Source organism: Marmota marmota, unplaced genomic scaffold (genome assembly GCF_001458135.2).
Source record: "Marmota marmota marmota unplaced genomic scaffold, marMar, whole genome shotgun sequence".
NCBI classification, from domain to species: domain Eukaryota; kingdom Metazoa; phylum Chordata; class Mammalia; order Rodentia; family Sciuridae; genus Marmota; species Marmota marmota.
This window is the reverse complement of record NW_025999900.1, coordinates 42,858,432-42,877,239: the sequence shown is the minus strand read 5'-3', so window position 1 is coordinate 42,877,239 and position 18,808 is coordinate 42,858,432. Positions and strand designations below refer to the sequence as shown.

Below are 18,808 nucleotides of genomic sequence, written 5' to 3'. Positions count from 1 at the left end.
ATATTTATTACTATTCTTCAAAGAAACTTTGTGGCTTTTCTTGTGAAGGATATTAGGATATTTTCTTCTTCTTTTTTAACATCAGGTTTTGGCATCATGGTCATGTTGGTATCATAGAAAGAACTGGGAAGGAGTTTGTGTAAGATGGGTGTTGTTCCTTCTTCACGTCACTAACAGAATTCACCAACAGAATTCACCAGTTAAACCAGTAAGTGTGGAGTTTTCTTTATAGAAAGGTTTTTCATTACAAATTCGATTGTCTGAAAGGATACAGTGTTCTGCAATATTTGTTTCAGGTTTTGTCAGTTTGGGTAAGTGCCCCTCACTGAGGAAATTTAGTCATTTTATCTAAATGTCAGAGGGTAAGAGAATAAAGTAGTTAATAATAGTCCTTTAACTCTTTTTATGTCCATACAATCTGTCAGGACTCTGCTTTTCTCTCCCTGATAGTGGCACTGTGAGTTCTCTTTCTGTTCTTCTAGATCAGTTTATCTAAGGGTTTATCAATTTTAGTAGCTTACCAATGAATAAACTTTGAATTTTGTTAACTTTCTTTATTGTTTTTTTTTTTAGTTATCTGTGCTCTTTAATATTTCCCCTCTTTTAAACTTATTTTTGATTATTATGCTTTTTCTAGTTTCTTAACATGGACATTAGATCGGTGATTTTAGTCCTCAGTTTTCTAACATTTTAAAGCTCTACATTTCCTTCAAAGCATTACTTTACCTGCAGCCCATACATTCTGATGCTATATTGTTATACTGAGTTCAAAATATTTCCTAAATTCCTGTGATTTCTTCCTTGATCCATAGATTATTTGGAAATATGTTGTTTCATTTCCACATTTAGGGATTTTTCTATTGTTACTGATATCTAATTCCATTGTGGCCAAAGAACATCCCAGAATCATTTCAGTCCTTTTAAATATATTAACACTGTTCCATGCTCTGGCGAAGGCGCCACAGGCCAGCTTCCATTTGTTTACATCTCTACACCACCGAACCCCTACTGATGGTGACACAAATGAGTGCTGAACAAGGAAGGACAGAACTCACAGATCTCAAATATTCTTACTGGGTAAGATTCATTCTTTCTGTTCCCAACGCCAATCTGACAGCACTATGCTCTAGGAAGTATATTCCTGGGCTAAAAACTAGAGAAAACTTAGAAACTAAGTGTGACTTTCCTTTGGAAACAAACTACAAACTTGATTTACTTCAGTTTCCCCTTCATTAAAAGGCAGTCTTAATGCTTTCCTTCTTTAAAGAAAAATTAGATTGATGCTTCAAAGGGCCTAGCTGAGAAACCAAGTTTCCCTCTTTGTTTTAACTCTTACAGGCAAAACAAAAAGCTGTGTATAGGAAGTTTCTTCCTCATTGTCATCACATTGCTATTTTTAAAGAGGTACAGCACAAAGAGGGTATATGTAAAGCCTCACACTCTCCATAACCAGAAGATGTATGTTTAGGCTAAGAGTTTTTGCGGTCATTGAAGTCTTCAGTGAGGCAAAGCCATCTCTGACACATTTCTATTTTCTGCCCAAATGAAAAGTTACAGGTATTTTGCACCCTTCGAGTTCCACAGCAAACAGAAAGTGAGTTCGGCTCAGTCCCATAAGGCACAGGGCCATACGCCTCAGAATGTCAGGACCGAAGCATAAGCTCTTATTTGAATCTAACATGGCAATGCTCTTGAAATCTCATTAATACTCTGGTCTCTCTCACATAGCCAAACAAGAATACGGTTATTATTAGTTCAAATGATATACATGTAATTATAAGAAAATAAATCTCAGTTTATAAAAAGTGGCCACAAAATACTTTTTCAATAGAAAACATTTTTATGTTACTATTCATATTGAGCCAAATTAAAAATGGTCATATAAAGTGTTATGCTTAGTCTGTGCATGGTCATACTATTATGCACATGGAAAGAATTCTCAACTTTTAAAAATCAGTTACCGTGTTCTTCCTGTCAATAAGCTTCTTCTTGGGTTTCCCCTACAGAAGTAGAAAGGACAACTGGGTTAGAGAATGCTCTTCAGATATTCACTCTGGATTTCACACACACAAACATGCCTCCTGAACTCTTTTATTATAGACATTCAATATGAAATCATAACAGAAAGTGCACCTTGAGAGGAGAAGCCTACAGATCAGCTGAGAACATTCTCAGAGAAGAGCAGAATATTGTGAGCTGGAGGGAAGCTCAATAAAAAACAGAAGGAAAAAAACAAAGAGATTCTGGAGAAAAATGGTAACAATGACTTACATTTGTCAATCTACTTACAAAGCAAATCACATTTATTCCTCTCCACAATCTTGTGAAGAAGGGTGTTCTTAGCTCTGTTTATATAAATGATTCTGGAACCTGCCCACAGTCAGAACTTCAAGATTTTATATCTCAACCCAGGACTTGGTTAGTCTCAAACTCAGGGCTCATTCTACCTTCACTGAACTATTTCAGGAAAGGAAACCAAGTTCAATTCTTATGGGGTTCCACAAATTAAAAAAAATATATATATATATACATACATACATATGTGTATGAATGTATAAAAGAGAGAGAGGCAGACACCATCCACTGTCTCTAAACTAGGGTTGGGCTCTAACCACAGGAACCGAGTACCATTTTAAAGTTTAAATAGGCTTTCAAAACATTCTCTCATTGTTTCCTTTCACTTCATACATTTTATTTGTGAATGTGTATACTTAGTTTAGCACAATTTTATCACCCTTGAAAATTCATGTGTCCACCATCACAAGTGAGCTGCTGAACTATGACCTCAGCCACCATAAGCATCCCCTGTGCTGCTCTTTCATAACTACACATACCTTCCTCCTACTTGATCTCTCCCATTAACTGCTCATTCTAAAACTTGTCATCTCAGAAATGTCATATACATAGAATCACTCAGCACATAACTTATGGGTTTCTTTTTAAGAGACAAATGCAATGCAGATTATATTTATTTTAAAAAGTAAAGTGAAAAGTTGTCTTTACCAAGATTTTTGTCTTTACCACATCTTATATCCCTGATATTGTCACAATATCATCAAAAAGTCTCAAGGCAACTTTAACTCCTTTGCTACATGAAAGCTTTCTCCAGTAATCTGTTATCATGGCTTCACATTATAATCAGTGGGGTAGCTCTTAGTAAGGACTTCCTTCTAGGGGTGGGCCAGGGCACAAATGTGATTTACAAGATTCCCAGGAGTTACAAATATGTAGCCAGGCTTACAACTAGGGCCATTGAGTAAGACACTTATGTAAGATATTATGTGCCAGGGAGACAGGCAGAGGAGTCGGTGGAGAAGGCAGGTGAACAAAATGAACTTATAAGAAACAAGAAGACTTAGTTTGAAAGTGCTTCTAACAACACAATTGGATTTGCAAGAGGAAATACATCAATTCAGACTGAAGAAATTTACTAGAATATATCAGAATCTGGAATAATGCAATTTCATTTTTTCAATCCCTGGTTTTGTGTGTCTGCCTACGATGTGGTAGATAGGTTCTTGATATAAACAAATATAACAAACTACCCACTCTAAAGGGCCAACTTGTTAAACACAAGTTAGCAAAAAGGAAATTACACTACAATCTGGAAAATTAAACCAGACTGAAGAGTAAAAGAAGGGATGAGAATACCACCTCCTAGTCAAGGCTGAAGGGAAGAAGAAAATAGGAATTTAGTTAACAACCGAAGTCCATTGCAAGGGAAAGAGAGTTTGTAAGGATAAGGAATTGTAAAATGACAAGTAAAGACGGCCTCATTGGCCATGGGTTAGGCTAAAATGGTAGGCAAGAGTAAATCATGAAGGCATTCTTTACTGAACAAGGAAATTTATGTTTTCTTAATCCAAATTTCTAGAATGCTTTATAAGCAGGAGTTGTTAACTGGGACTTGAAGAAAGAATGCAGGGAATATAACAACTTAAGATAGAAAAACATTATCTCCTCTAATGAAAAGGTTCCTCCATATAAATGTAGGAATCCATAGTAGTGAATTAGTGTAACTTTATTATCAAAAGAAATACATCTTTTCTTATACTACTTAGAATTGTGACAGGGATCTCAAAATACTATCAGTATTTTTTCTGTGAAGTTTTGGTAATTTTCAGGCCTGCTGTTAGGTTTTGCTATTTCGTGTGTTAGCAAAGCACATCTATTATTATAGTCTTAAATTTTTTGATTGTTATGTTACTTGTAAGGGAATGCTTCCTAATTTTGGCTAACATAGTAGTCCCCAGTGTGTCTACTGTACCCTTCTTCCTCAGGAAACCCAAGTACTAGAAGATCCAGCCTCAGGCAGGGTCCATGTCAGGTCGGGAATCTCTCTAGATGACCTGTAAGAAAACCAGGCAAACCACCAAAGGGCCCAGTCCTTCTCAAGAGGACTGAACGGGCAGAGCTCACCAGATATTTGCAGATATGTGACAATAAAAACCAAAAAGAACAAAGTGAAAAAACAAAATCAATACAGATAAATTATATAATGCAAAAGCTAAAAGGAACTTAACTAAGACTGAGATTTGAAAAGAGTTCATATCCATAAAATATGAAAACTAATTGAAGATAATTCTTGGATATCAAAATCATATTCTCCAAATAAAAAAGTAAATTAAAGAGCTTCTCTTCTATGAGGATAATGAATTCAAAAAGCAAAGAACAATAACAACAAAAAAATCCAAAAAACAAAAACCTTGAGGATCAATTTAGAGTTTTAGAAGACAAGTTTCAAGAAATCTCTAAGAGTGAAAAGATAAAAAACACAATGGGATGTGAAAAAGTCAAGGATCCAGGGGGACACAGCCATGATGGCTGGAATCTGGGTCTCTGTTTTAAGAATCATTCAAAAAAAGATAGATATTTTCAAAATAATACGATTTCTCTGAATAACTCAGGTGCCAGGTTTTGATAATTACTGAAGAGTGTTCAATGCAGTTGTGTCTCAGGGGCCACTGAACTTTGTGGGACTAAGTGACGCCTGGTCACCATGCTACTTGAATTCCAGTGTCTGTTCTCCATCCTTTCCCTATTTTCTCTTGTGCCGAGATGATCAGCTGTCATTTCCTACAAGTCTCAGTGAATTTATTTTGTAAATTCCTTTCTCTCCACTTTTTCTGATGTGGTAATTATAATCTCTTCTGGTCTAGAAAAACTACCTGTTCTATTAAAATTGTGCCTAAGGTCAAAAGGCAATGAGTAGGAACGGCATCTGTTAAGACTGCTCAAAGATCTTTATGGTTTAATTTTGGGTTTTTGAGAATGTTTCAAAGTGCTGAGAGTTACTGATAGATTCTGAAAAATGAAGTGTGCTACGTTTTCCGCAAGGTTTTTTCTATCACAGATTTTACAAACGTTTTGATAAAACTTCTTTCTTTCTTTTACATACACGTTGTCCTAATCTTGTGACCTAGTCCTAAATTTATGAGTTTAGCAAATCCCCACCTGTCCTGGAAGAGGCGTGTTGCCAGCATGTAGTTCATGGAGGTTTTGTGCTCGAGGTAGGACCTGAAGGACAAAGAAAGAAAGCAGTTATTGCATGAGCTTAGCTCAAGAGGAAAATATAGAAATAAAAACATGAACCAAGCACAGAAGGGACAGGTTACTTACATACTGTTCTAAAGAAATACGCTGTTTTAAAAGTGGCAGGTGAGTAGACCACTGCTCAAGTTAAAATTATAAAATACCAGAGTAGCAGCAAGTAGAATAAATGAAAAGAATAAAGGAAAAGAACTTAACTTAGAAAATAAAAAGAAAAAAAGGGCAACATTTCTTGGGTTAATAAAAGGTGATATTAGTAAATTAGAAAATGAATCTGAAAGATAAAGATACACATTACAGATGTAGAAATCGACCACATCACACATGTTGAAATCGTCAAATGAAGTGAGGCCCGGAGATGCAGAAAGGGCATGAGATATAGACAGGAAACTGTTTCTTTCTTTTTTGTTTTTGTTTTTTGGTTTTTTTTTTTGGTACCGGGGACCAAACCCAGGGGCACTGGACCACTGAGCCCCATCCCTAGCCCTTTTTGTATTTTATTTAGAGACAGGTCTCACTGAGGTGCTTAACGCCTCACCGTTGCTGAGGCTGGCTTTGAACTCAGAATCCACCTGCCTTAGCCTCCCGAGCCACTGGGATTACAGGATGCAATTCACTCCTAGATACATACTCAGGAGACATATTCAAGAATATATATAGCACAGCAAAAGACCAGAAAGAAGTCAAATGACCTTCAACAGGAAAATGGGACAATTAACAGTAGTACAAACGCATGGTAAAATAAAATAAAGCACTGAAAAGGAATGAGGTATAGCTACAGGCAACCACATGGACCTTAGTATCATAATGCTTAATGGAAAAAGCACGCGTACATAAAGCATGCCATTTTTTGTTTAGAAAAAGGTCAAAAGCATTTATAACAATAGAATTCTTCTTCTACACAAGACAATAACTGCTATAGGACCTGCACTCCTAGCACAAAGAGCTAGAAAAGCGTATGACATAAAAGAAACAACTGTCTTCAGATATCAAACAACCGGCAGCACAGAACTGTGATCCCTGATAGAGGGAAATAAAAATCTCCAGACTATATAAGAAAAGGTCTCCCAACAGTCTCCCAGAAGAGATGGTAGAGATCCGAATTCTAGGAAGCGGCTAGAGTTTTCAGAGAAGACAGCTACAGAGGAAAAACCTGTGCCTAAGAGGAAATCCCAAACAGGGGTCCCTAGAGTCCTCTGGTGAATACTAATCCACTCAGGCACAGAGTGCAAGGCTAAGCGAAAAGCAACTGTCAGAACAAAGAACAAAGCAGAAGCCAAACTCCCAGAGTTCACACAAGCCTGCAAGCTGAGTTTCACTAGTCAGGAGAGATCTTCTTATACATGGGAGTCACTGAGCAGACATCCCAAAGGAATCTTTAGTGGCAGAACTGTCCAAGATCTAGGAAAAAAAGGTATTCTCAATAAACCAAACAATGTTTAAAAATTTGCTTAAAAATATTTAGTTGATCTACAAGTAACTGAGGTGCCTGACAGAAAACAAACAAACACTTCACAGATTTTAAGAAGGCAATAAAATCCAAACACTCAGATATGACATTTATAATGGTCAGTACCTAAGCTGAGAATGGTGATGCATGCTGTAATCCTAGCAACCTGGGATTACAAATTTGAGGCAGGATTGCAAGTTTGAGGCCAGTAATTGAGAAAGGTCTGAGCAACTTGGTGAGACCCTGTCTCACAATAAAAACTAGAAATAAACATAAAAAGGGCTGGGGATGTGGCTCAGTGGTTAAGTACCCTTGGGTTCAATTCCCAGTACAACAAAACAAACAAAACATACTCGCACAAATACATACACACACACACACACACAGGTCAGTATCCAATCAAAAAATTACTGTACATATGAAGAAACTGGAAAAATGTAAACCATTTACAAAAGGAAAATCAGTCAACAGAAATAGACCCAGAAATGACAGAAATAACAGAATAAGAAAAAGATTTAAAAAGTTACTATATTTATATGCACAAGAATCTAAAAGAAATCAAACACACACACAAACAAAATAAAAAATGAAAAAGAGCAAAGGAAAACATTAAAAAGAAATGGGAATTCTACAGATGAAAATAAATGATCTGAAATGAAAATTTCACTGGAATTAATAGATTAGCATTAATAAAGATTAATATTAATAAAATGAAGGCAAGAAAGGGAAAAGTCTGAAAAAATATAAACATTGATAAACTTGCAAAATATGAACCAATTTAACATGTAACCAGAGTCCTAGAAAAATAAAGGAAAGGAGGGAACTAGAAAAAAATTATTTGAAGAAATAATGGCCAAAAGTTTCCAAATTTGATGAAAACTATGAGCCCACAGCCCAGGAAGCTCAAAGAATCCCCAAAAGAAAGAAAGCTATAGAAAAGCAACCTGATTAAATGTGCCATATCATTTAAACAGCAGCCCTCTAAAGTAGGTGTTATCATTTCAGTTTGACAGAGTGGGAGGCAGGTCTCCTGATACAGGTGACAGGAGACTTGCCCTCTGCTAAAGTACAGCTAGAAAGCTGAGATTCAAAGCTAGGACCTCCTCTCCCAGTAGAGCTTGGGGAAACATAAAAGGCACCTCTCAGCACCAGGAACACTTTTCCTTTGTGGATGTTAGAATCACTGGCCCCTGACCCCAGGTAAAACTAGTAGCGAAAAAAGGATCTGGGCTAACTGCTCATTAAAAGGTCACACTTGAGAATTGTGAATTTAACTCCATTCTTGGTGATGAAGGCTCCTCAAAGACACAAGTTTCAAGTGAGGTTAGATCCAGCAGATCCAAACTGTCCCTAATGCCCTGGTTTATTGGTTCGCTAGTTACAGGCTGGTTCCTGGCATGGGGGCATACCATATGGCAGCTGCAGAATCAAAGGACAAGCTTCCTTTGTCCAGATCTAGCAGAAAGAAAAGAGAACCTCTCTCTCCCAGGCAGGATACTGAAGTGGCTCTGATTGGACAGGCCCTGGTCACACGTCCATCCCTGAACAACTCAGTAGCCTAAGAGTAAGCTGTTCTTATTAGTTTCCCTGGGTTACCTTTGGAGGGAGCCTGCCCAGACCACCTGTAGTCCACATGAAATTGGAGGAATATGTACCATGGAGGATAGTTAAAAAGCAAGTCTACAAAAACACAAAAAAGCAAGCTGAGGGAAAAAGAGACACTGTACACAAATGAATTATTGCACATTTCTCATAAGAAAAATGCAAGCCAGAAGGCCAGGGAAAGACATTTTTAAAGTATACTGGGGAAAAAGTATCAATCTTAATTCTATAACTAGTCAAAAAATTCTTTTTAACATGAAAAACACCTGGGCGCAGTGGCACACGCCTATAATCCCAGAGGATGGGGAGGTTGAGACAGGAAGATTGCCAGTGCAAAGCCAGCCTCAGCAATGGCAAGGCACTAAGCAACTCTGTGAGACCCTGTCTCTAAATAAAATACAAAATAGGGCTGGGATGTGGCTCAGTGGTCAAGTGCCCCCAAGTTCAATCCCTGGTACAAAAAAAAAAAAACATGAAAAACAAATACTTGTCTTAGATAAACATAAGAGAGAATTTGTTGCCATTGGACCTACACTACAACAAATCCTAAAATAAGTTCTTCAGATAGAAGAAAACGATACCAGATAAAAACCTGAACTGACATAAAAGAATGAATGACACTGAAAATAGTAATAAATGTTTCAATTTCCTTAAATTATAACTTATTATTCAAGTCAAAACTAACAATCTACTGTGGAACTTGCATAGAAATAAAATATATGATAATGATAACACAAACAATAGGAAGAGGAAATGGAAAGTATATTAGTTGTAAAGTCCCTACATTATACATGAATTAATATAATATTATTAGAAGGTGACATTGCAATAAGTCAAAGATGTGCATTCACTTTAGGATAGTAGCCCTAAAAATAGTAAAACAAAGAGGTAAAAGAAATCAATTAATACAAAGGAGCAGGAGAAAATAAAAAGGAGACAAAATTATAGCAACTAAAAAACAAAGAGTAACATGGCATTTTTAAACCCAACCATATGTAAAATTATGGTAAATGTAAATATTTTAACATTCCAAATAAAAGGCAGAGATTAAATTTTAAAATCAAGACTAACCACATACCATCTATGAGAAATCCACCTTAACTATAAAGATAGAGATACATAAAAGGTAAAACAAGGGGGAAAGATATACCATGCAAATACCTATATCAAAACAGAAGAAAGATTTCAAACAACCTAATGTTGTACCCCAAAGAACTGAAAACCCAAGAACAAACTCAACCCATAATTAGTAGAAGAAATGAAACAATAAAAATCAGAGTTGGTTTTCTGAAAAAATAAACAAAATCAATAAACCAGCAGTTAAAATAATGAAGAGAAAGACTCAAATCCATAAAATTAAAAAAAAGAGAGATATTACAACTGATATCAGAAATACAAAGGATCATGAGAGTATTATGAACAATTACAAGCCAGCAAACTGGCTTGTAATCTAGAAGAAATGGTGCTCTCCTGGACATGTACAGTTTATCAAGATTGACTTATGAAGAAACAAAAATGAAAACAGATCAGTTACAAGTAATGAGACCGAATCAATAATAAAAAGTCTCTGATTAAAAAAAGAGAAAAAAAGCCCAGAACCTGATATCTTCACTGATTAATTATACCAAATATTTAAAGAAGAATGAACACCAATTCTTCTCAAACTATTCCAAAAAATTCAATGATGAAGGAATACTTTTAAACTCCTTCTACAAAGCCAGCATTATTCTGATACCAAAACCAGATGAAAACAAACACACAAACTATATGAAGACAGATGAACTTAGATTCAAAAATCCCCAACAAAATGCTAGCAAACTGAATTCAATAGCACATTAAAAATGACCGTTTGCTATGATAAATTGGGATTCATTCCAGGAATGCAAGGATGGCTCAACAAATACAAATCAACAACTGGAAGACATTACCTCACAGAGGCAGAAAATGCAACAACTCTTCTATGATTAAAAACTCTCAAAAAACTAAGTATAAATGAAATGTAAACACAGAAAACTCACAGCTAACATCATCCTGAACAAGGAAAAGTTGAAAGCTTTTCCTCTAAGATAAGGCTGCCCACTTTTACCACTTCTATTCACCACAGTAGTTAGTCCCAGCAAGAGCAAGTAGGCAAGAGAAAGAAATAAAAGGCATCTCAACTGGAAAGGAAGAAATTAAATTGTTTCCATTTGTAGATGACATGATCTTACATATAGAAAATCCTAGAGGACTACACTAAAAAACTGTTTGATCTAATGAACAAATTTAATTAGGTTGCAGGATTAAAAAAAAAAAAACCTCGGGGCTGGGGATGTGGCTCAAGCGGTAGCGCGCTCGCCTGGCATGCGTGCGGCCTGGGTTCGATCCTCAGCACCACATACAAACAAAGATGTTGTGTCTGCCGAGAACTAAAAAATAAATATTTAAAAAAAAAAAAAAAAAAAAAACCTCAACATATAAAAATCAGAAGCATTTCTATACATTAATAGTGAATTATTTGAAATACAAATTACAAAACAATCCCATTTACAATAGTTAGAAAAAAAGATGCTTAGGAATAAATTTAACAAAGAAGATAAAAGATCTCTATATTGAAAACTATAAAGCATGGATAAAAGAAACTGAATAAAAATAAACAAAGAGACATCCATTTATTAAGGAATTGGAAGAGTAAATATTGTTAATGTGTCCATACTACTCAAAGCAATCCCTATCAAAATACCAATGCCATTCTTCAAGAAACAGGGAAAAAAACTCCTGAAATTTGCGTGGATCTACAAAAGACCCCAAATAGGGAAAGCAATTAAAGGAAGGCCTAGTTGCTGACCTAATTAACTCCATTTTTCCTCTGACTTTTTCCCTCTGAGTTCTCCTGTAGTTGCATTGAATTCCAGAAACAACAGGCCTCACCAATAAACATCTTTATAAAAAGGAGCCAAAACCATCCCCAAACAAGAGCAAGCCTCATGACAGACAACCCCATGATGAGATGAGCCCTGTAAGCAGGAGCAATTACCCCATGATGGAGCAGAGGTTGCCCCCCTAAGCAGGAATAATCATCTCATGATAGGAACCAAACTGCCCCTCAAGCAATGAAAACTTACCCAGAACTTCATAAAACCAGTCCTGAGATAATCATAAAGCTGACCCTGGTCTGACCAAGATTACCTGCTTTGCCAGATATGCTTCAACCTCTCTGCCCCCGAGAAAGGTCTAGTGACCTAAGATCTGTCTTTGAGACTTTATGAGCAAAGGCTATGCAAAACCCTGGCCCTTGCCTTTGTTCATAAAACCTCAAAGTTCCTGCCAGTTCCTCAAAGACAGATCTTAGGTCACTAGACCTTTCTCTGTTCTTCCCAGTGTGGCCATTTTAATTAAGGCTCCTTTCTTGCCTTCACCACTGCTTGTCTCCTCAATTGGCATTTTGGAATAGGCAGCCAAACTAGTCTGTTGAAATCCTTGGAATCAGAGCCTTTACCCTAAAATTCTGGTAACAAAATCTTGAGCAAAGGGAACAAAGTTGAAGGCATTATACTAATTGACCTCAAAGTAACAGTAACCAAAATAGCATGGTACTGGCATAAAAACAAGATACACAGACCAACAGAACAGACAACAGAGCCCAGAAATAAATCCACACACTTATTAGCCAACCAATCTTCAACAAAGCTGTGAAGAATACAATGGGGAAAAAACAGTCTCTTTAATAATAGTGTTGTAAAAACTGGATATCCACATGGAGAAGAATGAAGTTAGACTCTTCTCCTTTACCATATTAAAAAAAAAATCAACTAAAATGAATTAAAGATTCAAATGGAGAACTCAAAATTATCAAACTACTGGGGAAAAAAACTAGGAGAATCAGGCATGCTGGCACACTCTTATAATCCCAGCAACTTGGGAGCCAAGGCAGGAGGATCACAAGTTCAAAGCCAGCCTTAGCAATTTAGAAAGGCCCTAGCAATTTATCGAGATCCTATCTCAAAATAATAAAAAGGGTTGGGGATGTGGCTCAGTGGTTAAGCACCCCTGGGTTCAATTCTCTTTACCAAAAAAAGAAAAACAGGAGGAAATACAGGTGTGCTGGCACATGCCTGTAAACACAGCTACTCAGGAAGTTCAGGCAGAAGGATTAAAATTTTGAGGCCAGTTGGGCAAATTAGCAAGACTCTATCAGTTTTGCTTTTCCTGTGTTCACCAATTATAGTTGAAGATTTCAACACTATTCTCTCAATAGTTGAAGAAACTAGAACAGATAGAGAAGATCTGAATCACACCGTCAAGCTCCACATGGCTGTGGAACACTCCATCCAACAACAGACTGAACGTTCTTTTCAATGTAATATTACATTTATCAAGACGAATGGTATACCGGGCCATACAACAAATCTCAGTAAATTAAAAAAGCTGTAAGTTATATGAAATCTGTTCTCAATAGAAGTAAGCTGGAAATAAATAACACAACAATCTCTGGGAAAACCCCAAATATTTGAAAACTAAATTGTATCTTCTAAAGAACCTGTGGGCCATAAAGAAAACCAATAGAGAAATCAGAAAGTATTTAAATAGAATGAAAAAAATCCAAAATAATGAAAATGCATGGCATGTCACTAAGAAGAAACTCAAAAAGGAAATTTGTGCCCTAAACATTTAGTTCAAGACATATTATAGACCTGAAATAAAAGCTGAAATTGCAAAACTCCAGAAGAAAACGCAAGAGAAAAAGCTTTGCAAAGCTGCGGATGGCACGGATCTCAGACAAGAAATACAAAGGGCCTCAGCCTTCATAAAAGGCCCTGCAGAGCATACGAATAAAAGTCAGCTTCAACTTGGAGAAAATATGTATTTTTCCATGTATATATGGAAAGACTTGTCCCAGAAGTAGTCACATCCTTTGTAACACAATAACAAAAAATAAAAATGTCAATAGCATCCGAATACATGTTTCATATCATTAGACCTCAGAAGAAAAATGTCAAAACTACAGAGATACACTCAACTGCCTAAAGTTTAAAAAGTCTGGCAATACTAAGTATTGGCAAGGCAGGGACCAACCACAGGTTTCCTGAATCACTGATAAATGTGAAAGGATGGTCAGCTTATCATACAACCCATCTATTCCACCCTGAGGCATTTGCTCAAGAGCAATGAGATCCTAAAAGCACATGGGGACTTGTACATGAATGTTGATGGCATCTTTCTTTATAATAGTTGAGCACTGAATACAACCCATGGGGCTCATAATAGGTGAATGGATAAAACAGGCTACAGGACAGTCACACGATCAATGAGTACACACTAACGACTTATTTCTTCAGACAATACAAATAAATCAAAAACACCATACCAAACAAAAGAATCAGGACATAAATGGAGTCTTTCATATGAAATTCTAGAAAAATTATAGTGACAAAGCAGCTCAGTTGATGTCTGAGACCCAGGGTCATCATCATAATGTACATGAATGCATTTTGTTGCATGTAAACTAGATCTCAGTGATTATTAAAAATACTGTTTAGGTACATACAATTTTTCAAGACAAGATCATTAGATACACAAAATTTAGGGCAATGTCTAACCCTGGGTTGGGGAACTAGTCAAGAGGGAGTCATGAGATTTAAAAAAGAAGGGGGAGGTGGGAAGGAATACCATACAGGTGAATAATTACTGTTGATGACCTAGTTCTTGTATTTTAAATAAATAAAATAACAAAGGCACTGCATGGGAGGAATGATAACTGTGTCACAATAAATCTAATTCTATGGACTCAAAGTACAGATTTTTAAAAAAAGGTAGTCACCTCACCCATATATTTCCCATGTCTCAGATGTAGGAAATATGCGAATAAATCCACCTCTCCGATCATTTTCTTCCTTTACCCTCCGTAAAACTTTAATCTATATGGAGGAAGAGAAAGTAAAACAAATACCTGTTTGTTTTTTGGTACCAGAATTTGAACCTAGGGGATCTGAGCTACATCCCAGCCCTTTTTAGTTTTTATTTTGAGACAGGGTCTCACTAAGTTGCTTTTAGGGCCTCACTAAGCTGCTGAGGCTGACCTCAAACTTGTGAACCTCCTGCCTCAGCCTCCAGAGTTGCTGGAATTACAGGTATGCACCATCACATCTGGCTATAAGTACCTATTTTGAAAACTCAAATCTACGTGGCTATTGGACAAAGGAAGAGTTATCATCCAAGAATATGATGAAAGCACGCAGGGAGATATTAACTGCATTTAAAATGTTTTCTGAGCAGCTTCTTCCATCTTGAATCTTTCTCTTTTCAATATAAGAGCTTGTTGTAAATATTATTACTTACTCACTAATTTTCAGTGAGCCCTGTGGTAATCTACAAAGGACTGAAATGGAGTGACTTTACCTCCTCCATTGACAGACCAAGCACAGAACCACATAACTTCCCCGGCAGCTTCTCCCGGGCGGAGCCCACAAGGTTTTTCATTTCTGCATCACTGGCAGAGAGTGGACGGGAGCGCTAAGGGGAAGAACATAAAAGCAAATTTAAAAAAAAAGTTCTCATTCTCTGCCTCATTTCCCTCTATTTACTCAACATCGTTATCTTTCCAAACATACATATATAAGCTCAAATCTATAGTCCAGTTTCTGTAACTAATCTCTTGGCCTGAAACCTTGGGAAACAGATAATAAACTAGTAAAGTTAAAAGCCAGAAGAGAATACAGAATAGTAGAAAAACACTATGAGTGAGAGAAAAAAGAGCCAGGTAAAAGAAATGGTGTCCATGAGCTTTGTAAGCCAGCACCTACTCCTAATCTTGGTTTTAAAATATATCCAATATGTCAAGATATGGGAAAAAAAACTTGAAAACAGTCTCACAGAAAAGAAAAGGAAATGTGTATTTATTCCAGTAAGGAATTATTATTATTATTATTATTTTTAGCACTGAGGAAGGAGAGAGCTAGGGGAATTGGGACATAAGACACAAAACCAAGGAACAAACCATTAAGCCAGGTTTTAGAACCTCAGGTGGGAATATTGAGATGAGATCGTCAGTGACGCAGAAGAGAGCTGCGAGGGAAAGCTTCAGCCAAGGAGACGTGTGGCTGCCGGACTTTAAGAGACTTCAAGGAGGCTGTCACAAAGCCGTGTTCATCAAGGATCCCAACAAACAATCTGAGCTATTTCAGCTTCTGAATGAGGATCAGGGAGACCCGCTGACTACAAAAGTCTTAAGTAACTGATATAATACAAGCAGAGACAGAAAGGCAGCAAGGGAAGTCAGATGGCATGAAGCATGATAATAACTCTATTTTCGAAATAGATCAAGTGGCTGATAAAATAACACATATAAATCTGCCTAGTAGAAAAAGTAAGAATTCAAGGACTATGGAAGCAAACTGCCTACTGGATTCCCAAAAGAAACTTCAACTAGGGAGAAGCAGCCCCAATGTATACAACAATGACTGTGTCCATGAGTAGACTACTTATGGATGTCTGTGTCCCCAAAATTCACATGGTGAAGTCCCTTGGATGTCACTTGGAGATGGGGCCCTGGAAAGGTAACTAGGATTAGATAATGTCATGAGGGTGGGGCCTTGGGCTATTGGGATTAGTGCCAGAGAGCTTGCTCACGCCTACAAGCTTTCCCCCAGGTACACATAAGACAAGATCCCGTGAGCATACAGGATAGAACTACCCAAAAGTCAAAATAAAGTTGGAATAAAATATAAGTTTTGTTGGGACCTTGAATTTGTGCTTTCCATCACCCAGAACTGTGATAAATAAATTCCTGTTGCTTAACCACCCCAGTCTATTGTTAGGCCAGTCCCAACACACCGGTACACCCAGGTACACACAAAAACATGAATGGTTTGGACATAGGGAAAGAAAGATATACTGATTTTCAAAGCAGCAAGGGAGTTATAAAAACTAGATTTTTTGATAGAGACCTCCACAGAAGATACCTATATAAAGAAAAACCATGAAATCAACAGATGTCATCAACACGTGAAGACAGGGACTTTTAGCTGTCTAATTCATACTATGGTGGTTATCTCCACCATCTAGAGCAGTATTTAGCATGGAGTAGAGCGACAAATATTTGCTGAACAAATAAATGAATGAATGTGCTGACAAACAACTTAATCATATTTAGAATTAGAACTTGCAGAAAGTTTTAGGAAATACTTTAATCCCCTTCAGTCTCTAGGAATACATTAAACAGTATGTGAGAAGGTAAAAAGGGGAAAGTTTAATGATTTAGGAAGGAAACCAAGATAAGTAATATAATCATGTCTTCAAAAATCTTAAAGTATGATACTTACTTAGTGTATAATTTATAAAAGCCAAAATATTAAATGGAAAGGGTCAAGGACTTTTCTTGTGATCACAGCCTACTTACTGTTTGTCAAAAGATACTGATCTAGTTCACATGGGACAGGATGGCTCTGATCATAACACCACCTGAAACCACTGGCAGTGAACCCTCCAAAGTCAAGTAGCCTTACTCGATGCTATTTAAAGATCTTTTAAAATCATCTCAAATAATGTAAGAACAGAGTAGAGTACTCATTCAAATGATATAATAAAATAAAGATGAGAACAAAGGCAGAGAACTAAAAAAGGGGAGACGAAGGAAAAGGAGAGAAAAGAGATGGTTTGTGTCAAGGAGACACACTTGGAGACTAACAGTGAAGAAAACAAAGAAATCAGACTGCTATGAAAGGTTATCACAACTATCAGAAACAAAGACAAAAGAGTACAAATATAAGCCATTCTGTGGTCTTGACCTTGGGCACATCAGATATAATAAATCACGTTTCAATGGGTTGACTTACTAATAGTAAGGCAATAAGCCCTCTCTGAACTTAAAAGAGACCTGTTGCCACTGGTTAGATGACACATGATTTAGACTACCAGGTGCCCAGATAAATTTTAAACTGCTAAATTACAGCCGAGGTAAGAATTCTGCCTTGCAACATGCATCAAAGATGTTAAATTATCCTGAGCAAAATGTATGATTCAGAAACCTACCAAAGAAGAAGTGTTTATGTATCTAACCATTATTGCTAAGGAAGAATTGACTGAGAATGTTAAACTTTTGAGACAAGGAACCCTGTGTCCCCACTCAAACCAGCAAGAAACAGATGTTGATTCAGAAAAAGTATTTTCTCAGCCTAAAGAAAGCTAGCAAATATTAGTAATAAGAACCTAATAAATATAGAATATTAAAAAAGGTGAGATCTTCTAAAAGATATCATAATCAAGGAGCAGAAAATAAAATCTGCTTGACAGAATACAAATGTAAAGAATAAAGAATTCCAATGCAGTTTCACCAAGTTTGGAATTCATCATTAAAACCAAAGGAACTAGAAATAGCTCAACTAATATGTAATACAACTTGCCATCTGGAACATGAAAAGGTAAACACAGTTTAAAAAGCAAAATGAAGGAGTGCTACAGTGAAAAAAAAAAATAAATGAAAAGGACCATTTAATAAATCTGGGTAGATATGGACCAAAAAATGGGTTTCTAAGAGAAGGTTTAAATGTAATGATAACCAGAAATGGTGAACTGTGAAATGGTGGAGGTAACTAAGTAAGTAAGTAAGCAGGCTTGTGTTATAATAAAAGAGATCGGCAATGTCTGGAACTTTGGGATAAATGGACGTCAGCAATCCTGAGAGACATGCATCTTGTTCTAATGGAAACTGGCTTTAAAAAAACAACAACAAAAAATCCCTCCCCAAACCACTTGCAATTATGTCTGAAAAATCATGAACATCTGAGGAGGTACCAGAGGATTAAGAAAAAAAAAAATGAGGTACCAATCTTCAAAAATGTAGAAGTATGCTCCTGGTGATTACCACCTGGCAAGTCTAGCAAGAACTCCTAGTAAAATAATGGAACAAATGTTAAAAGAAAAAAATCCATAGACATTTGGAATTTAATGGTCTCATGAATAGTAGTATGGAGACTGCCTTATTTATTTTAAAGCATGCTTTAAAAATTTAACTTTTAGGGTAAAATTACAAAAATGGAGACTATAGAAGATATATTTGATGTCTTTGGATTTTAGAGAAGTGTTTGAAAAAATTTCATGAAATGTTTATTCTAAATTATACTTCCACTCAGGGGTTAGTGCCATAATATAATGAGTACAATACACTGACAAAAACTGAAATTCAGTTAAAAACCAATTCAAGAGAATATCAACCTCAGTAAATGATAC

The 18,808-nt window shown here is 36.4% G+C and overlaps 1 protein-coding gene across 32 annotated transcripts in view; it reads right to left on the bottom strand.

Annotated features, from left to right (window-relative positions):
* Positions 1 to 18,808, bottom strand: part of Ttll5 (tubulin tyrosine ligase like 5) — a 260,046-nt gene that overhangs the window by 165,608 nt on the left and 75,630 nt on the right. For 25 of the 32 annotated variants that reach the window (XR_007345904.1, XM_048799024.1, XM_048799027.1 and 22 more), the window contains 4 exons: positions 14,981 to 15,094; positions 14,408 to 14,499; positions 5,455 to 5,517; positions 1,962 to 2,000 (listed from right to left, as the gene is read on the bottom strand). Coding sequence is in view for 31 of the 32 variants with exons in the window: in XM_048799024.1 (XP_048654981.1) it covers positions 1,962 to 2,000; positions 5,455 to 5,517; positions 14,408 to 14,499; positions 14,981 to 15,094 (308 nt within the window). In the remaining variant the exon portion in view is untranslated. Of the gene's footprint in view, positions 1 to 1,961; positions 2,001 to 5,454; positions 5,518 to 14,407; positions 14,500 to 14,980; positions 15,095 to 18,808 lie in introns of those variants that run through there. The other 7 variants (XM_048799021.1, XM_048799018.1, XM_048799022.1 and 4 more) reach the window with 4 other exon arrangements.